This window comes from Hemicordylus capensis, chromosome 2, assembly GCF_027244095.1.
Source record: "Hemicordylus capensis ecotype Gifberg chromosome 2, rHemCap1.1.pri, whole genome shotgun sequence".
NCBI lineage: Eukaryota > Metazoa > Chordata > Lepidosauria > Squamata > Cordylidae > Hemicordylus > Hemicordylus capensis.
The window spans coordinates 64801457-64823213 of NC_069658.1; the positions used below are offsets into that span (position 1 = coordinate 64801457).

The 21757-nt window shown below is 43.8% G+C and overlaps 1 protein-coding gene across 3 annotated transcripts in view; it reads right to left on the reverse strand.

Annotated features, from left to right (window-relative positions):
* The window catches only part of LIX1 (limb and CNS expressed 1), a 69330-nt gene that overhangs the window by 36230 nt on the left and 11343 nt on the right, over nt 1–21757 (reverse strand). For 2 of the 3 annotated variants that reach the window (XM_053293853.1, XM_053293852.1), the window contains exon 2: nt 1514–1677. In XM_053293853.1, the coding sequence (XP_053149828.1) occupies nt 1514–1677 (164 nt within the window). Of the gene's footprint in view, nt 1–1513; nt 1678–10335; nt 10395–21757 lie in introns of those variants that run through there. The other variant, XM_053293854.1, reaches the window with a different exon arrangement.

Genomic DNA, 21757 nt, shown 5'->3' on the forward strand with positions numbered 1-21757 from the left:
TAGGCTGGCTTTTTGCTGCACCGGTGACTTTCTCTCTCTCAAGCACAGTACTGCTATTATAGCATGAAATTTATTATCATTTTAAGTTCAGTAGTAGACAGCATGATAATTTGTAATTATTGGGCAGAAAGTGATATCACAGGTTCTAGGAAAACAAATTATAGTGTGGCTGCGGTCCTTTTTGAAAGCGATCAACCAAGAGAGGCACAGACTATTTAAAATACCACTTAAATAACACTCTGATGGTAGTCAGCAGGGGTGCAGCAAGGTTTCTGGTGGCCCAGGGACAAGCCACCAAAGCTTCCAAGTATGCTTCTGTGTGCTGGCCATGCCCACCGCTGTGTCATGATGCTGATGTATGATAGCAAATGAGATTTACAATGAGACACCATGAATCCACTCTAATTTGCTATCATAGAATCCACACTCAGAATACCTCAGAAACAACAGAACCCTGGGTTAGAAACCCATGGAGGTGGTTGGCACCCTATGTGCACTACACCACCACTCGCTCTGGGCCACCCCATCACCCCCCAAGTGCACTTATGGGGCTGCTGAAAGCTCCATTATATTATAACTTATGAGGAAAAACCTTAAAGACGCATAAACTTCAACAATTAACCAAAAATCAGCCCTCTGCCCAAATCCTTTTGAAAAAATTCAGGTAGCTTCCTTGCCCCTACCCGGCACTACCACCAACCCCACACAACTCTAGGCCTCCCCTTTCCCCCCGACGTAAAGCGATACACCCTCCATTATACCTAATGGGGGAAAACCTTAAAGATGCGTAAACTTCAACAATTCACCAAAAATCAGCCCTCTGCCCAATCACTCTGCAATTGGGGTGGTAGCCTCCACCCATTAGGCACTACCACCCCACCTCACTCTTTTGGCCCAGATCCCACGTTATGCCCCCTATCTGCCCCAAAGACACTAAAACTTCAGAAATTCACCAAAAATCAGCCCTTTGCCCAATCCCTCTGCAATTGAGGTGGTAACCTCCACCCATGAGGCACTACCACCCCACCCCACTAATTTGCCCCTGGGACCCAAAATTCGAGCAGACGTCACATCAGACCTTTTTGCATTGAAGTCAATGGGAAGCAAAAGGCGGGAAATTCAAATAGATGTCATTGCTCAAAATGGAGGGGGATCTATTGGCCACAAAATGGAGGTCCAAAACATCCGAATATTTCGGATCCGAAACAGGGGTGATTCGTTTCAGATCCGAAATCATTCGGGGCTCTTCGTGGGTGATTCGGTTTGGATCTAAATCACACAAAATTCACTGTTTCGGGTACAGATCATTCTGTACCCGAAACGTTTCACACATCCCTAATAACAAAGCCTTCTAAACAGCAATCACAGCATAGTAAGGTAACAACTTCTGTAAGATAATTATGCATTGAATGAAAACAAGCTTCCTTTTGTCTGGTGAATAGTCAATGACAGCAATGCAGAGCTTATTGCAATAGACATCATTTTCATTAAATACTTCCGAGTATATTCTTACCTGAAAGTTACCAAAGCAGCTTCCTCCAGGTAGGGTGACATAACTCACAAAGGGAGGTCCAGGTGAGTTTAGTGACTCATACACAACTGTTCCTTCACTTGAAAATACACCTTTCTGTTTCTGTTTGCTCTCCCAGAATTCCTGAAGCATTGCCACAACATTCACTAAGAAAACATAGAGATGACAATATTAGACACAAACCATGGCAAACAAAAAATATATTTGTCATACTAATAGCAATATAAGTAAGCATGTGATTGAAAGAATATTAATCCTGCATGAAAACTCTCTCTCTCTCTCTCTCTCTCTCTCTCTCTCTCTCTCTCTCTCTCTCTCTCTCTCCAATCTGTATACCACCCCACTTACAAATCTCTGAGCGATTTACCGACTAAAAATCTTATAATGGCATTATAACTTTGTTTTGATGCTGATAGGTTCAAGATTTGAGTAAAGGTCTCTAAGGTGTGGTGAAATTATCTTGACTACTTAGGAAGATGATGCAAAGTGCCAAATTATGCTGGTTTGAAAAGGCTTGCCATGGGGTAGCTTAATCTTCTGTTTGAGCTTGGAATACCACTCACTAGCATGATGTTGGTAGGTGCCATACTTTTGATTCGCCGCCTTTCACATATTTATTTTCTCCATTCACAAAGAGAGCACTGTAGCCAGCTGGATTTCTATAGATATGGAGCAGTGCATTTTGAACCATTTTTTGTGATATGTTGTGGAGGAAAGATGTATGTACGTAACCCTTCATGGATTAACTTTATAGTAAAGATCAAATGATATTCAAGATTCACAGTATCAGATGCCTTGTTTTCCTATGGTTTATTGATCTCTCTTTTAAAGCAAAACCATGTTAACATTAGTTGGAATTTTCAAAGGATTGTATGGAGAAGTTCACACCATTTGTTTAAAATCCATTTAGTGATAGCAAATGGGAGAACTTGCCTATGGTAAACAACTGATGTGATGAGAGAGATGCTTTTGATAGTGGGTCCATAGGTTGATTAAAATGTATCATGTGAAACCACCGTTAGAGGAATAGCCTCCAAATCTTGGCTGAAAGTTATAAAAACCCAACTTCCTTAGTCTCTTTTTCAGAAGGCACACAATATGAGTATCTCTTGTCATCCATCCAAAACAGTGATTGGCACCCTAGAAATTCAGTTTTTAAAAGTTCAGCTATTCTGAAAAGCTGCTTTATATGAGAATCACAGCATGTTAATTTTGGACTTGACTCTCATTGTATGACTTGTATGGATGATCTAAGTGGAAAATATAAAGACACTGTAAAATAATATGAAAACTAAAACCCTGTTTGTCCTACCTTTCAGAAGGGCATGAAGCCCCCTTTCCCCAGTTAAACCAAAACTAAAATAGAAAACAGATGGTTATCTCAATGTGTGATGGTGGAATTAAGTTTTGACACAAACTGGACAAAGGTGAAAGTCTAAACCACAAAAAAAGAATTGTTTTTCTAAATTAAAGTTATATTCCTCTCTTGAGACCAGCAGAATTTATGAACTGCTTATTTAATGTGCTCTGCTACTTGCTGTTAATTGCCAAAAGTCATCAAAACAATCCAGCAGGATTATGTTTGGTGACCTGTTGCTTTTACATTCATCAAAAGTATACCCCTAATTTATGTTTTTTCAGCTTTGACATTTGTGGGTACTGGCTTCTCCCACTGTGTGACGAGCACCTTTTCTGGGGTCTCAGTTTGGGGAGATGATGATGATGATGATGATGACGATGATTATTTTACATTTATATCCCGCTCTTCCTCCAAGGAGCCCAGAACTGTGTACTACATACATGAGTTTCTCTTTCACAACAACTCTGTGAAGTAGGTTAGGCTGAGAGAGAAGTGACTGGCCCAGAGTCACCCAGCTAGTTTCATGGCTGAATGGGGATCTGAACTTGGGTCTCCCCGGTCCTAGTCCAGCACTCTAACCACTACACCACGCTGGCTCACTGTTGTAGGCAGAGCCAAGACATCTGTTGAGACAAGAATCTGGGGGGAACATGGACCTCAGACAGCTCCAAGGGAAGCATCACAGAAGAAGGGTCAATACCTTGGATAGCTCCAAACAAAAGAGCTGGGCGCAACAGCATAAGATAGATATTGTTCCAGTTGAGGTTTGGAGCGGACTGACACTTTTTAATAGCTGCAGAGAAACCTTTTTAAAATAGCCCCAGGGAAGTCTGCCCCTTCCCTGGGGAATGTTCTGTTGTTTAAAGGGGACTTGTCTGATTTTTGAAGTGCTGCATTTAGTAGTGCTAGGGGAACTCTACTTGGGCTGACAGCAGGGATTCCTCCAAGTCAGTAGGGACTCCTCCAAGTCAGAGGATGAAGGCAAAGCTATCCTTCTGATGTGAGGGGTCGTGGCAGCATGGGGTAGTGGTGTGCACGGAATGGAGGAGCTGCAGTTTGACACCAAGGGAGTGGTTCTTTAAGGGCAAGGGAGAATACACTCCCCCCCCCACCGCTGCTCTTCCCCCACAGGCGCTCCGTTTTTTGGAAAGCATATGGGGTGGCAGTGTACCTCCCTGCTGCCCCTTCCCCTGTTCTCGGCTGGAAGTGGCCAAAAGTAACATCTGTGCATGCACCCAGCCCCCACACATGCATGCGCAACATGCATGAGACGTGTGCGCGCCAGGCATGACGTGCAAGTGGGCGGGCCGGGTGCACATGCAGATGTTCCTTCCATCCACTTCTGGCTGAGAACGAGGTAAGGGGAGGCAGGGAGGTCCGCTGCCACTCCATATGTTTTCTAAAAAAATGAAGCACCGGTGGGGGGGAAGAGTGGCGGGTGGGAGTAGTGCCCTTAAAGAACCCCCCTCCCCTGCCCTTAAAGAACCCCCCTGGTGTCAAATCTTCAAATGGCGCTACATTCGAACCGGTTCGGAGGCCTCTACAATGGCCTCTGGACCAGTTCATGCACATCCCTAGCATGGGGTTGCCATGGATCTGGATTGTAGGGTATCGTATTCACCCAAATAGAAAATGACTCTGAATTTAAGATGGCCCCTTTAAAAAGTAGAGGTTAGATGCAGGTTATACCCATATTTACTCAAAAGGAACAGGATTCTGTATTTAAGACAACCTCCTAATGGCTAATATAAAAAGACTTGGGGAAAATCTAGTCTTGGATTCAGGTAAATACAGTATTCTCACCTTACCTCTTCCCCCAAACTGTCTACCTCATCTCCCAATTGGGGAGGGTCTCAGATTAGGGGCGGGGCAGGGAGGTGGTTAACTGGCAGCAGAGTCCTCCTCTGCCCCTTCAACTCTCCCTAGCCCTCCTCTCCCTGGAATCAAGCTGCCAATCACTTCTCCTCCTTAGCTTCTTCCCTCTCCCTGCCATACATAGTGCAGCAAGCTGTGCATCTATAAAAGCATTTCCCAAGCTCTGAGACTTCTCATGAGACTTGCCTTAGTTGCCTTAGCAATCAAGTCACTACTGGCTTGGCCTAGTCCCTCCCCTCACTTTTTCTCTCTCCTCTGTTGGTTCCAGCATGTTCAATGTTTTCCAGGGCATTTTCAGACAAAGTTATAATAATAAAACATGACTAAGACTGCAATCCCCTATTTGTGTAGACATGCCTCATGAATCAAAGAAACAAAATTGGGCTAGTTTCTGGTTTGGTAAACCATCACTCCACTGAAGATAGCAATATCTTTTTTGTTTTACATCCATTTCTCTAATATGGACACACTTGTCCACAAGTCTTACAACAATCTATTTAAAAGCTATTAAGGAAAGCTGGTCAAGTGGTGCAGTGGAGAAATGCTTGACTAACAAGCAGAAGGTTGCTGGTACTATATAGGGCAACAGTGATATAGGAAGATGCTGAAAGGCATCATCTCATACTGTGCGGGAGGAGGCAATGATAAAACCCTCCTGTATTCTACCAAAGAAAATCACAGGGCTCTGTGGTCACCAAGAGTCGAAATCGACTTGATGGCACACTTTACCATCAAGGAAAAGTTGATACTTAGTGGGGAAAAATTATTATACAGCACAGTGCCCCACCTATCCCAAGAGTGGGGCACACATACTCATTCCATGCCTCAACAAACCACATGCATGCTGCTAATGAGCTTAGTAACAATTGTGTCATCGCTGTAGTGATGAGCTTCTTATAATGGAAGGCTTGTCACTACAGCAATGATGCAATTGTTAGTAGTGATAGAGCCTCTGAAAGTTCATTAGCAGCGTGGACATAGTTTGGAGAGACACAAAACAAATGTGAGTGCCCTGCTTTGGAACAGTGGGGCACGGAGCTGTATGTTAACCAATAATCTGAAATCACAACTGTCTAACTTCTGAGTTCTGATGGAAATTGTGATGATGACAACAAGTCTTAACTGAAGAGGTTGTGCACTAGAAACTGAAGGAATAAATCCAAAGCAGAAAGAGGGAGAAAGATGGAAACTATGGGCAAAGGGGACACTGTTTTCTCTCTATGTTTCTAGATAACTGCAGTCTATAAGGCAGTAGGTGCAGTAGCAACTGAACAAAAAAGATGCAGAGAATAGTTGCTGAGGTGTAGTCTTTAAGCTGTATTGCACCCAGGCACGAACAAGTCAGGATCATTGCACAGAGCAGATGAGAAATAAAATATGACTTTCCAGCAACAGCAACCACTGAGGTCTTTTATTCTGTGCCAGTTTGGCAATCCTCCCTCCTCTGCCCTGACATCAGTGCATTAAAGGCTGACAATTGAGGCCTGAGTCATATCTTACTTAAGGAATGTGATCGCTGCCAAACATTTGCTTTCCCCGTGGAGGTGCAGCACTGGCATAGGGCCTGATCTGGGAAGTATGATTGGCTCTTGCAGATATTCCCACTGCAATGTGGAGTGGGGCACTGCTAGCACTGGGGGCAGGGGGAGAAGCCACCTGTCCTGCAATGATCTCTCCATGTCACAAATCATTTTGCTAACAAGCGTTGCATTGCCATGAACAGAATTTGCAATTCCTGATTCGTTGGAGATTTATGAATAAGGAATATGACCTGTCAGATTTCAGACTCCAAGTATTAAGACTATTAAAAGGCCTTGGGTTCCCAGTTTTCTAAATCAGTTTTTCAATTCCTACATGTTTGCCTGTCATTCATATCCTTTGTCAGTTTTACAGCAAGACTTTGAGCAGTCTGGGGTATATAATGTTTATTCCTTATCATTGAGCATGAATCATTTCAAAGCAAGGTCAACACTTTGAAAGCACAAAGAATCTTCTTGCTTGGCTAAATATTTCCACTGCAGCTTGAATTACAAACCGAAAATAAATAAATCATCACACAGATTATTGACTGCTGCCTTGGCCAAGATAAAAACCACAAATATGTAAGGGGAATTTATTCTTTTCCCATAATCTCCTTGAGGTGGAAAGGGAGCTCAAACCTCTTTAAAAAATTTGCAGCATCAATAATGTTTTGTGAATATAAAAGCCTAAGACACAGACCAGATTATTTGGAATACTTGGGTTGGATCCAGAGGTGCCTTGCACAAGTGAAAAGGTATTTTCACTCATGCGAAGTAGCCCCCAAATTCACCAGTTACCTGCTCCTGAGGAAGCCACCTCCATGCCCCATCCCATGCTATTCTGCGGTCCCTCAACCCACAAGAGTTAGTGAATCTTCTGTGGGCACAGAAGGGTGCAGCGAGGAGGATGGGGGAAAGCCCACATGCATGAATGAAACTCCACTCATATCTCTTTGGAGGGCGTCTTGTCTTGCCTTGCTTTTAAAGTGGTTTAAGCCCATGGCTTTAAAGCATTGGACTACATTCCACAAACTAGCTGAAGGGAACGCTGATTAAGGCTAAACCAATTTGGTGAAAACCAATATAAAAACAATTGATTTACAGAATCCAAATGCTCCAGCTTAACCGGTCTGTGGAATGTCCTCTCATAATCCCCTAACCCACAGACCCCAAAGGCACAGTCCTGTATCCCCTTATCCTGCCCTGTGTAGTCCACCAACTGCAGGGCTGTTATTTCAGTAAAGCTGCCATGGAGTCAGGCCCCTTCTCCTTGCCCAGAAACAAAGCAGTTAAGTGCAGGGCTAGCCAAAGATTGGCTGCTGCTTGAAGCAGAATATCAAATGGCATTCCCTCTCTCCCTCATCTTCCTCCCCGCCCCTTTCTTTTTCTTTTTAAAAAAACCACACCCTCTTTCAGAGCTCTCCCCTTTCCTTCATGTGCTATGAAACCATTCACCTTCCATTATTTTTGCTAAGAGGCACCAATGCAAATTAAGGATTTCCACTAGGATCCTCTCTCTGTACACACACAAAAATACGATGCCAATTCACATACAAGCTGGTAAGTAAGCACTTGTGGCAAATGCCTCCAAATCTTCAGTCTGAGGCAGTATGTTCCACTTCATGGCAGGGCTAGTGCTGATAAGGGCGACTTGGTCTACCCTCAACTTCTGTCTATATTTGCTAACCCTTGCTAACCTGGCAAAGAGGCACCTTTTAACATGGTGATTCTCTTTATTTAGCAGGGGGAGAGTAACTGGCCCTGTCCACCCCCAGCACAGTATCCCTCCAGTGACTGTTGCTGGTGTCTATCTCGTGTTTCTTTTAGATTGTGAGCCCTTTGGGGACAGGGTTCCATCTTATTTATTTATTACATCTCTGTGTAAACCGCCCGGAGCCATTTTTGGAAGGGCAGTATAGAAATCAAATAAATAATAAATAATAATAATAATATTTGCCATGCCTGGCTGCTGAGGCAGGGCAGGACCAGGAAGGGGGTGGGATGGCATCAGCACCATTGAGGTGGGCAGGGCATCCTGTTGCTGTTTACCTCAAGTGGGAAATAAATAAATAAATAAATAAATAAATAAATAAATGTTTAGAAACAACTGGTGTCAGCAAAAGCATTCAGATATTTATTTAAAAAGCTATGAGCATGTGGAGTACACAGTTAACAATCAATGGCGAGACACTTGGACAGGTTAGCATTAGAAGAGGCATTTTCCAAGGGGACTCACTATCCCCTCTGTTGTTTGTAATTGCCATGACTCCACTTTCACAAATACTAAACAAAACAGGCCTCGGATACCAAACATCTAAAACATCAAGTCAAATAAACCATCTGCTGTACATGGACGATCTGAAGTTGTATGGAAAGTCCCAGTCAGAAATCGAATCACTGCTAAACACTGTCCGTATATTCAGTAGCAATATAGCAATGGAGTTTGGACTAGACAAGTGTGCTGCATTAATTATGAACAGAGGAAAAATAAGAAAAACAGAAGGAATAGAACTGCCCAATGGAAGCAAGATCAAGAACCTGGAAGAGAAAGAACATTGCAAATACTTGGGCATTCTCCAGGCTGATAACATTGCACACACTGAAGTTAAAAGAAAAATGGGAAGTGAATACATCAGGAGAGTTAGAAAAATCCTGAAGTCCAAACTCAATGGCGGGAACACCATACAAGCCGTAAACACCTGGGCTATACCTGTTATCAGATACACTGCAGGAATAATAGACTGGACCCAGGCAGAGCTAGAGATGCTAGATCGTAAGACCAGGAAAATAATGACCATCAATCATGCTCTGCACCCCCGCAGTGATGTAGATAGGCTATACCTCCCTCGCAGCTCAAGTGGAAGAGGAATGCTGCAAGTCCATCAAACAGTAGAGGAGGAGAAAAGAAACCTTGAATATATTAAGGACAGTGAAGAAAATGAAGGTGCAAAAATATTATGGGACTTCCGACTACAAACAGACAAACATCTGCCACACAATACACCAGATATAACTGTAGTTGAGAAGAAAGAAAAACAAGTTAAAATAATTGACATAGCAATACCAGAGGATAGCAGAATAGAAGAAAAAGAAATAGAAAAATAACAAAATACAAAGATCTACAAATTGAAATTGAAAGGTTGTGGCAGAAAAAGACCAAAATAATCCCAGTGGTAATTAGTGCCCTGAGTGCAGTTCCAAAAGGCTTTGAAGAGCACCTCAACAGCATAGGGGCCACAGAAATCACCATCAGCCAATTACAAAAAGCAACTGTACTGGGAACAGCCTATATTCTGCGACGATATCTATAACAACAGCAACAACATTGACAATAAAATTCAGCCATCCCAGGTCGTTGGGAAGGACTCGATGTCTAGATAAAACAAACCAGTCAATAACACCTGTCTGACTGTGTAAATAAATAAATAAATAAATAAATAAACAATAATAAGGAATATTTATATACTGCTTTTCAACAGAGTTATCAAAGCGATTGATACAGAAAGAAAATATATGATGGTTCTCTCTACCCCAAGGGCTGCAAGCCAGTACTACAGCAGCATTCCTGAGCTCTTCTGCATTAATAATATATATACTGTGTATCATACTATTATATTACATTGAATTAGTGTCATTAAAACAGTTGGAAACATTGCAGGCCATATTAATTTCACCATTGACTTAGATTGATCTATGAATGCAATAAGCAGGACAACAGCATCAGCAGGCTGTGGAATGGCTGGCTACACTTAATGATTTCAAAACAAACTTGGCCACCCATCCTCTACAGAACGAGGCCATTGTTTAAGATTTACTGCCTTTTCCCACTAAGGTTTTGGGGCTTTGTGGTGGATTAAAGGCAAGTGCTGTCGCCCCCCCCCCTCGCTTGACTTCTATTATTCTCCTGAAGGCCATGTGAACACCTCACCGCCCTCGCAAAACAGATGTAAGTTTATGTAATTTTCATAAATATAACCTAATAGCTTAGTTTGATGGCTCTGAAGAAAGCTGAATAAACCTAATAAGCAGAAAGATAGAAACATTCATACCATGACATTTTGTTCCTTCCATGATACTTGGCATATCTGCAGCTGAAGAAAGAAAGAGGAAAAACCTTCTCTTTGCCTAATTCTTTAGTTTGTTGACATGAGAGATGCCGCCTACAGAGTACCCTAAATAGGAAATAATTTATTTTGTGGAATATTGTGGATGTGTTCTGTGGATTGTAGAAGAACATGGATTGAGTGGCTGCACCGGGGGGGGGGGAGAAAAACTGGAGGGGCCACAAAAGCAGCAAAGTACATTGGGTGGGTGGGTGAGCTTTATCTCACATGCTGATTTTTGAGAGATACAGTGGTATATTTTTCACATTAATGCTCCCATCTTAAGCATATTTTGTTTGAAATGAGTCCTATTGATTTTGATAAAATCAGCTTTCAAAAAGCATGATTATGATTGCAGTCTTCCACTTGATGATTCAGCCACAGGGGTGATAGGCTGCTTGTTCCCACCCCACCCAGCATCACCTAGATCCAGTTCAGATGAAATATGGAACTGCAGGTCCAGTGGACCCGTGGTTCTGCCCCACCCTTCTCCCAGCTTTCTTGTCCATATTCAGACCTACTGCAGTATTGCTGACCCGCAGTCAGCGATACTACAGCAAGGTGCGGGAGCTGGCTGTGCAGGCTTCCTTCTTTCCTGAAGGACAGCCCACATAGCCAATAGGAGCCAGTGCAAGGGAGGAGCTTCCTCCCTCAACTCCATTTTGAGGTGAAGGCTAATTGCACTCACTGGATCAGACATAACTTGGTTGCTGCCGAAACATAGTTTATGGCAGTGTAACTTAAGGCAAACCAACGGTAACAAATGGAATTAGGGGATGGAAACCATGGGTCCATTTTTTTCTTTTAACTCCAGTTCCCCAGGATTGGATGTTTGGCCAGAGAAACTGGGGGTGAATGCACCTCCAGTTTCATATTTTGTCTGAACCCGGACCTATTCATGGAACAGCATTGAGAGGGCTCGACTGAGCCAAAGTTCACCAGAACTTGACTGTCTCATCCCCTTTCCCCCCATTTAGCCCTGTCTCCACTCTAGGTTATGTGAAGCAATATCAAGAATGTGCTTCTGAGCATGTGCAATGTGCTTTTCCTTTACCACTGAGTAACCAAAGCTAGTTCTCATAAGGCTTCTATGAGAAGCAGTGATTCCAGGCTAGCTGGTGTGAGTTTCAGGCAGGCTTGTGACTCAATACCTCTTAAAAAACAAAAACAAAAAACAAACGCTGATTAACAGGTAAAGTGAAATTGACACCATAGTGAGTGTGGTGGTGCCTGAGTTTTTTGTGCTAATCTAAAATAGTCAGTGCCATTTGGTCTAAAGTTCATTTTAACATTTAGGATCTGAGAGGCTTCTGTTCAAAACCTATCATGGTTATAAGAGAAATAGTGTGGTGTGTTCTAAAGCAGTGTTTCCCAACCAGTATGCCAGGGCACACAAGTGCACCACAGGACACTGGCCAGTGTGCCACACTTACTTGCTCTGAGTTAGCTTCAAGAGTGGGGAATTTAAATTGCCCACATTTGGAGCTGAATTGCCCCATGATGCACTGGGAAGGATATGCTCCTCTCATAAGAACAACCCTGCTGCATCAGGCCCAAGGCCTATCTAGTCCAGCATCCTGCTTCACACAGTATCCCACCAGATGCCTCTGGGAAGCCCACAGGCAAGAGCTGAGGGCATAACCTCTCTCCTGCTGTTACTCCCCTGCAAATTGTGTTTAGGGGCATGCTGCCTCTGAAGCTGGAGGTGGCCTATAGCCCTCAGACTTGTAGCCATTGATAGACCTGTCCTCCATGTATCTCAACCCTTCTTAAAACCAGAACTCCAAAAAGTTAGTGAGGCAAAATTTACCTTTGCAGAAGCCATGCTGATTCTCCTTCAGCAGGTCTATTCTTCTATATGCTTAACAATTTTATCCTTGAGAATGCTTTCCATCAATTTGCTCAGAACATTAGTCTCTCTCTTGCCTTGAGAGAGACAGTGGGAGGAGCCCGCTAGGGCTGAGGTGAGTCACACCTTGAGGGAGGTGCTGCATTCCTTTTGAGCCTGTTTGCCTCAGTTTGAAGCCTACTCTGGGAAGAGGAGAAGCAGACCTGAGAAGGTAGCGAGCTTTTCTTAAAAAACCACAAAACATTTTTCTTCAAACAAACCTACAGGAGTGGGGGAGATTTTGAGGGGCTGGTATCTCATTAGGGGAGAAGTCCCCGTGTGTGTGTCTGTGTCTGGTTTTTGCCAGGGCTTGTTTTTGTGGCTTTCAGTTTTAGTTTCTGTCTTACCTGGAGAGAGACAGTGGGAGGAGCCAGCTAGGGCTGAGTAAGTCACACCTGGTAGGAGGGGCCACATTCCTGTTGAGCCTGTTTGCCTCAATGCACTACAACAGCTGATTCCTCCCCAGCACTGCCTAATAGCCTATCTAGATACAGCATGATGTCCGCAACCTTCGCACAAGGCAGGCAAGTCACTGTGCAGTCTACACTTGGGTCACAGGTCCATCACCCTATACCCCTAATGACTGAATCACCCACTACTAGGATGGCCCTACCCCCATAGGAGTATCCCCTGTGCAAGAGGATATGAGTTCATCATTCACGAAGGGGTCCCTTCTAAGGGAGAGCTTCCCTCTTCCTCAGAATCATGCCCTCCTTCCCCAAGTCCTTCATTCTTCCTGACAGCAGAGGAACCATCAGCCTTCGAGTGGGATGCCTCTATCACATCTGTAGAAGTCTCGTCCTTGTACCTCTCTGAGCTTCTCCAGATCAGCCATCTTGGCTTTGAGGGAACAAACATGTTCCCTAAGAACCAGGAACTCCTTGCACTGAGTACATACCCACAATTTCTGCCCATCAAGCAGATAGTCATACATGCAACACTGTGCAATACACTGGGGTGCACTCCTTTCCCTGCTGGCTTCCTATCTTCATTACTGATTTTATTGGCTGTTTAAAGTATTTGGAGATTGTTTATTTGAAAGTTGTCAGCTATTCAACAGTTCAAACTTCATTTCCCAAGAATATGAGCATCTCTTCCTGCTGGGCTCCTTGTGATCAAGGGGACTCCTTTCAAGCTCCCTCGCATACTTCCCTGCTAAAATCCATGCAAAGCTCCTGTATACTTGTTCACTAGTTCCTGTTCCTGTATTCCTGTTTGCTGATTCCTCTCGGTGCATAAGGGAGGTTGTTGGCTGCAAAAGCAAGGAGTTGAAACTCCCTGATTTTAGGGGCCTCTTGCTCTATTATGCAGTGGGAGAGATCCATCCTTCTCAGTGCATTATGGGGCAAACCAAGGGGTGGCAATGTTTGCACTTTGTCTCCAAGGCTAGAATAAATAAATAGTAATAGAAAAACGGTTGGTCGGTTGTGAGAGGGAGTGTGCCTCAATTTCTTTTAATATAAATCTGCCTCTGGATGAAGAATGTTGGAAACACTGTTCTAGAGTATTGGATTAGGACTGGGGAGACCCAGGTTCAAATCCCCACTCAGTCGTGAAGCTCGCTGGGTTGATTTTCGGCCTGTCACTCATTCTCTGCCTAACTTAACTCACATGGTTGTTTTGAGGATCAAGTGGTGGAAGGTGGGAAAGAACCACCCTGAGCTCCTTTGAAGAAGAGTGGGACAAATGTCATAAGTGAGACAAACTTAAAGCACTTCCAGTGACTGTTGCTGGTGCCTATCTTATGTTTCTTTTTAGACTGTGAGCTCTTTGGGGACAAGGATTCATCTTATTTATTTGTTATTTCTCTGTGTAATTTCCCTGAGCCATTTTTGGAAGGGCAGTATAGAAATCAAATGAATGAATGAATCTGCCCAAAGACGCCCTTGAATCCCTCAGCCTCAATTCTCAGTTTGAGAAGCTGAAGTTGAGTGAGTAAAAAAATTCATGGTGATAATAAATGTTGTTCAAGAAGAAACTCGCAAGAAAGACCAAAATCCAGACTGTAGCTTTTGATTTATACTGTTGCTAATGGCAACAGTAGCCCAGTCCACAGAGGCTAGCCTTGTTCAGGGGGAGAGCCGCCTACATTCAAACATATTTCTAGAGGGTTAGGTCTCGGGGGGGGGATTAAAAATGAGGTGGAGCTTTTCTAATATGAGGTATGTTAGAATAACATTGGTATGCTGCAAAGAAACTTACATAACGTAAGATCTTTATCTCCATAGCAAACCATGCACAACAGTAGCCTTGTTCAGACCTTATGTTATATGAGTGTATAGGGGTGTGCATGGAACCGCCACACTGCGGTCCGGCACTGGGGTGGGGGGTAGCTTTAAGAGCGGTGGGTTTACTTACCCCTCCCACCGCTTTCCCGCTCTGGCGCCGTAATCTTCAGAGTAATTGGGGCGGCAGGATACCTCCCTGCCGCCCCTTCCCCGCTGCTGCTCTGCAAACCTCCCCGGAGTGCTTTGCGCGTGCACGCGTGCATTACTCTGAAGATTATGGCGCCAGAGCGGGAAAGCGGCGGGAGGGGTAAGTAAACCCTCCCGCCGCTCTTAAGGCTACCCCCCACCCCCGAACCGAACCACCAAGGTCCGGACCGGTCCGGAGGCCTTTACAATGGCCTCCGGACCGGTCCGGTCCCATCCCTACACGTTTACAGATGTCTATACACTCACAGGGACATAGAAAGCTGCCTACTACTAAGTCAGACCACTGGTCCACCTAGCTCAGTATTGTCTGTTGGAGCTAGGACCCTGGCAGCATCAGCTCTCAGCTGCAATGTCTCATAGTGACCACTGGGAGGGTGGGGATAGGGTCATGGATAAAAGTGCTGGACTCCTCTCCTCTTTGTTCTTCCAGGGTTAGTCTCCATTTTGTCTCTTCAGAGATGGCTGTTTGTTTTGGTCTCTCTCTTCAGCCATGAGCTACAGCTGAAATTAAGCTGCAGGCTTATTCACATTTGTTTGTAACCTTTTCTTTAAAGAAATCCTTGTAGTTCTTCAGTACTAAAGAACTGTCTCAAGACCTCTTGCTTTGCTGCTTTCTCACCAAACTTGTTTCGCTCTGCTATTTGGTGGCTGAACTGCCATTCTTCCCCTACAGTGTTTACAAAGACTGACAGAATACATCATTTAAACTTATCCATATGTCCAGATTTGTTAAACTTGGCTTTTTGACATTGGATACCGTTACTCTAACCAACAAGAGCAGAAAGACAAGATCATCTCATGTTTAAACTGGCAATAGGTAGGACAGTGCACAGCACCCCATGAATTTGTGATGGCTGTTATGTGAAGAGTGAATTGTTAAGATTGATGGAGACTTTTCAAAGCAGAGGTTTTGCAATCTTACCAGCAGCATGGAATGCAGGGCGAGCCATAACCCTGAAAATATTTCATTGTCACAAAAGAGCCGTTTATAAAGAACACACACAGTAAGTATTTCCTGCTTAGTCAGTTTGAAACTTTTAAAAAGGGTTTGAAACTTTAAAGGGGTTTTTTAGAAGGGTTGTTTTAACTAACTTGTCAGAGTCTTATTAAAGAACCATTTGACAGTAGAGAAAAATATAGGACTTTGGAGTTTAATACAGTTCATATTTAATATACTTTTTAATCATGGAAGATTCTTTTGTGCAAGGCTACTAAAATTGTCTTCCACTTCCTCAGTCAATCTGTGGCACGTAATCAGTAGAGCCATATCATTTAAACAAATACCATAACTTATAAGTGCACCTTCTTGCAGCTGCCTCCCATTAGGGGCTATAATTTAACACACACCTCACACTAAAGTTGTAAAAGCTGGGCTCAGTTTAGTAAAACTAGATTGCTTAAATGTGTAGAAAGAGAAAAATGCCAGCATTGTGGACTGAAATTGCTACATTAACTATTATAGGATAAATAATTTTCTTTGTTTTTCTGAATGAAATTGCTCTTGATAAACCAATTACAAAAATATGGATGGGTCTACAATCCCATTTTGCCAATATGGATAATAAACTGGACTGTAGGCCATCTGGTGCATACAGGTTTCATATATTTGCCTCCATGTGCCTGATCTTCAGCTTTGAGTAACAACTGTGATGCTGAGGTTTCAGTCCTGCATATATTTCTTCAGGCCAAACATACAACACAATGTGTTGGCTTGTCAAATGGCATGAGCATATGGTTACACTGTCTTGGTTGCCTCATTTCCCTTAGTGCTGAAAAGTTCCAGAGGTTTTCAGCACACTTTGGTTTCTCTTAGATGGAGAATCACTGCAGACTGATGGTGTCTTTGCAATATTTGGTTTATTTACACATATACACAAGTTGAGGATTGGATGAAATTGGGAAGACTGCAGATCATTCCTAGAAGTCAGCAACAGATTGCATCTGTTTCCCATTTGACGGGCCCTTGCAACTTAAGAGGCTGCATCTCTTGCCTGGTCACTTCCATTCTAGCCTAAAAGTTCTCTTCACACTGGCTTCACACACACACACACACACACACACACACACACACGCACGCACGCACGCACGCACACACACACACACACACACACCGGGGAGGAAACAGAAAGCCCTTTCTCACGATCTTTTGAGAGCGGGTGGCGGGGAAGGCAGAAGCTCACCTTCCTACAGACGATCCTGGTCTGGGAGAGCCAGGGTGCATGGATTGTGTGCCTAGACAGTCCACTGCTGCCACAGGTAGTGCAAAGGTATGGGGGTCAGGATGTGTGATCCTGGCCCCCAGAAATCCCACAATGCACCATGCAAGTGTGCGGTACATTATGATGATCCCCCCCCCCGGTGATGGCCGGGAGCCCGCTCCTGTGCCAGCACTGCACATGAGCAGTTGGCCCCTTGACCTCAGCTAACCAGTTGGCTCTGTAGGCGGGTTTGCTGCTGCAGCGCCAGCATGAACCACATGGGCAGCCAAGCCTGGACTTAGCTGCCCTAGCCCGGTCTTGGCTGCTCGTGAGAACAGCCTCAAAGTGACCTGCAGCCCCTCCTTTCAGGTGTGTACTACATGCTTGTAGCCAGCACCCATCAACCATTGATTAACTCACAAAAAATGGCAGCCAGCTGATGCCCCACCATTTTGGAGAAATGGCTGGCACACAGCGCAGTGTTAAGTGGATGGTAGCATATCAGTTGTGCTGCCTCATGGGCCAAAATGATACTGACACATCACCTGAGACAAATGAACAAGTGCTGTTACTTATACAAAGCATCCATGTTCACCACAATCTAACATTTCACAACTATGTATCATTGCAAGAGTGGGACCTTCCACTTTGTGTGTGAACAGTTTCCAGTATTATTTTCCTCTTCCACTAACTGAAAGGGGAGTATTATAGAATCCCACACTTGATTCCTTTACTACTACTACTACTACTACTACTACTACTACTACTACAATATTTATATACTGCTTGTCAACCAAAGTTCTCAAAGCGGTTTACATAGAAAAATAAATAATACATCAAGAAGATGGTCCCTTGTCCCCAAAGGGCTCACAATCTAAAAAGAAACATAAGGCAGATACCAGCAATAGCCACTGGAGGGATGCTGTGCTGGGGTTGGATAGGGCCAGTTGCTCTCCCCCTGCTAAATATAAAGAGAATCACCATTTTGAAAGATGCCTCTTTGCTTAGTTAGCAGGGGTTACACCATTCTTTAGTTGCCCCATCCAAATCTGATGAAATACGAAGATACTAACTTTCTATACTTGGAAGGTGGAGTCCATTCATCATTGACAGGGACTAGAACTCTGTGGTTTATACTGGAAGCTGTACCTTGAGAACTGAGTTTTTGAAGCAATAATCACCAATAATTCCTATTGTGCTTTTCTAAGCATTCAGAGTGTTTCACCTATGTTATGTCAGCAATCCTACAACAGCCCTGCTAGGTAGATCATTATTATAGCATCTATAATGCAGATTAACAGAAGTATATTTTATTTTATTTATTTATTTAACATATTTTTATACAGCCCAAAACTTACGTCTCTGGGCAGTTTACAAGAAGTCGTTTCAGGTATGAGACAAGGGTTCTGTGAGATCAAAGCTCAGTGTAGAACACCTGGTTTGCCTGCAGAAGTCTTAGGTGCAATCACTGGCCTCTCCAGGTAGGGCTGGGAAAGATCCTGCTTAGAGAGCTGCTGCCAACTAGTGTAGACAATACTGAGTGGACAACTGGTCTGCCACAGTAGATGTTTATATATCTTTTTTAAAGCTTTCTTTGCTCTCAGAAGGAATTTTCTGTCTTAGAGTCACACTGGGAGAAAAATAATGGCTTACAGAAAACAGTTTAGACAGAACAGTGAAGGTGGGGGAAATAACTTGCACACACACACACACACACACACCCCAATTTGTTTTCTGTTCACACAACTGTCCCCTCTAAGGTGTGCACACATGCATGCACTCACAAGTTTTTTTTTAATGTCTGCTCAATTAATCTTAGATCCTGCTCAGGTTGGATCAGGAAGGCCCCACTCTGAATGCACATGCGCACACACTGCCTTGATACAGCCACCCAGAACAAAACTCATTCTGCACAGAGATGGAAAAAAATTACGAGGACCACTGGTTCACGCCACCTAATTTGTTCAGCAGCAGACCCACTTTATGACACACAAGTCTGATGCCCTGTCGTCGACTTTGGCCCTTCCAGACCACAGCTTCAATCACTGTAGCCTAAGAAAAAACTACAAATCCCAGGATCACCTGCACCAGTAAAGAAGTGTCCTCTTTAAAATCAAGCCATGGAATGTGGCTACTTGCTCCCTCTAGATGGGTTATGAAAATACATACTAGATATGATACAATGAATATTTGTAGACTGCTTTTCAACAAAAGTTCCCAAAGCAGTTTATATAGATATAAAAAAATAAAATGGCTTCCCGTCCCCAAAGGGCTCAGAATAGAAAAAGAGCCTTTTCTCCTTGCCCTGCCAGCCCTGGTAAGTAGTTTGAGGGGTGGGAGGCCAAAGCAAAGCTTTGAGGAGCTGGCAGGCTTGGTATGCTTTGCTTTGCTTCACTTCAACCCCACTTCTCTCCCCCAGATGGTGCTTCATTTTGGGCTGAAGTGGACAGAACCTGAATAGGCCTCAAAGTTTATCACAGTCCTGCTGACTATTTTATTTTTCAAGTTTGACATTCTTCTGCATGAAATGTGTCTAAACCAGTTCAAAGAGTCCAGGCTGGTTACTGAAGCACTTTTAAAATGTACTTTCTGAACGGGAGAGTTAAAGAATAATGATGAACCTGAATAAAACAGACGTCAAGGCTGAACACATTTCAAATACTGAAGTCAAATACTTAACACATTTGCACGTAATGTGGAACCGTGTGTTCTGCATGCCCCTCCCCCCACTCTCCCATCCGAACTCAGATGTACTGGAGAGCAGTGTTCTAATTTTCTCCATCTGAGTGTGGAATGAGTTTTGTTCTGGGTGGCAGTATCAAGGCAGTGTGTGGGCATGTAAATTCAGAGTGGGGCCTTCCTGATTCAACCTGAGTGAGATCTAAAATTAACTGAGCGGACATCAAAAAACTTGTGAGCGCGTGCATGTGTGCACGCCTTAGAGGGAACACTGATCCCATGTGTCCCAGCAATGGACACATCCCAGTGAGACTGCAGAGAGAAGGGGGAACTGGCTGCCGGGGCTTACTTCTTGAACTGGCAGCCCCAGCAGCCAATAGCAGCCAGCGCAAGGGAAGAGCTTCCTCCCTCAACTCTGGATGCAAAGTAAGCAACCAGATTGCAGTGTCGCATTCAGATGTAACACTAGCACCACAGAACTGGAGGTCCATGTGGCAAACCTCACTACAAGCCAGAGGTGCAAATCACTGTCCAGGGAGGGAAACCACGGGTCCATTTGCTGCCGTAAACGCAGTTGCCCGCATTCAGACATGCAGAAATTGAAAACGGAGGTCCTTTCACCTCTGGTTTCATGTTACATGCAAATGGGCCCCTGTGCAAGGGTACATCAGCCTAGTAATGCTGCATGCGTGCAGGTTGTGCAAGTGCAAATGATGATACATGAGAGCAAGCCCACTGGAAATAATGGACTTACTGTCATGTAATATCATTTATGCAACTTTTGCATTTGTGCAACTTGTAGAACCTGCACAACTGGTATGCATGTAATGTTACTGGCTGACGTACCCATGTGCAGTATGTTGGCCCAGATGTCTAATGCTCCCTGCTTAGGAGCACTGCAATGTCTTCCTGAACTTAAGAAAATTGTATGGTTGTATTAGAGAATGAGGATGGAGTATGGCTGAGAACAGCTTCAAGATCAACTGATATACAAACAACTAGCTACTGTACTAGTTTCTGATGAATCCAACTCTGCTACTGCTGTCCTTACTTCTCCTCTCTTGGCAAATTGTCATCAGATTCAAGCTTATCCTCACTCACAGGCTGCCTGCTGCCTTCCGAGATTGCAGTTACCAGTGATTTATTGCTGGTTAGTCCTTTGTGTAGTTGATGAGCATGAAATTTCCCTATTTCTTTGGGAGGTTTCCTGGTGGCTGTGTGGATCATGTTATTTCAAATGGGGATCTTGGCCCTTTGCCCCACTAGGCCTTTTGCCAAAGACAAATTCAAAAGCAGAGTTTGAACCCCTGGATGAGTGGTTTTATTTAAGAAAATTAAGCTTATGAGATCACTCGGCATTATCTGTGTGTGTGCCTGTGTCCCTCTATCAACTTTGCAATGCCTGGACCAACATGAACCCAATTTAGTACAGTTGTACAGACACATAGGGACACCTCAACGGTATAGTTTGAGGTGCAAGTCGGCTAACTTGTGAACTTCCTAACCAATTTTAACTAAATTTTCTACAGCTGTATGGGTACATAGGGACTCATCTCAATGGTGTAGTTTGTGATGATGTCATCCACCCCAATTCAAGATGGCAGACACATAAACATTCGAAGTGCAAGTGGGCTAATTTGTGGACCATCTAACCAATTTGAACCAAATTTGGTACAGTTGTAGTGAATGACACATAGGGACACCTCAATTGTGTAGTTTGTAATAATGTCATCCACCCCAATTCAAGATGTTGGATGTGGACTAAGTGATTTGAGCCAAATTTGGTACAGTTGTAGGGACACATAGGGACACCTCAACAGGATTGTTTGTGATGATGTTGTCCACCCCAATTCAAGATGGCAGCTGCATGAATGTTTGAGGCACAACTGGGAACAGATTTGGACCAAATTTGGTACAGTTGAAGGGATACCTCAAAGGCATAGTTTGTGATGATTTCATCCACCCCAACTCAAGATGCTGTATGCATGAACTTTTGTGGCACAGGTGTGTTAAACTGTGAACTGCCTAACCGATTTGGACCAAATGTAGTCCAGTTGTAGGGATAATAAAATTATCCCTACCGTAATGTAGTCCAGTTGTAGGCAGATTATTTCTTACCAGAACGCCTTGTATGTCCTGAAATTGGCCCAGGATGAGGCTTCCGTGCA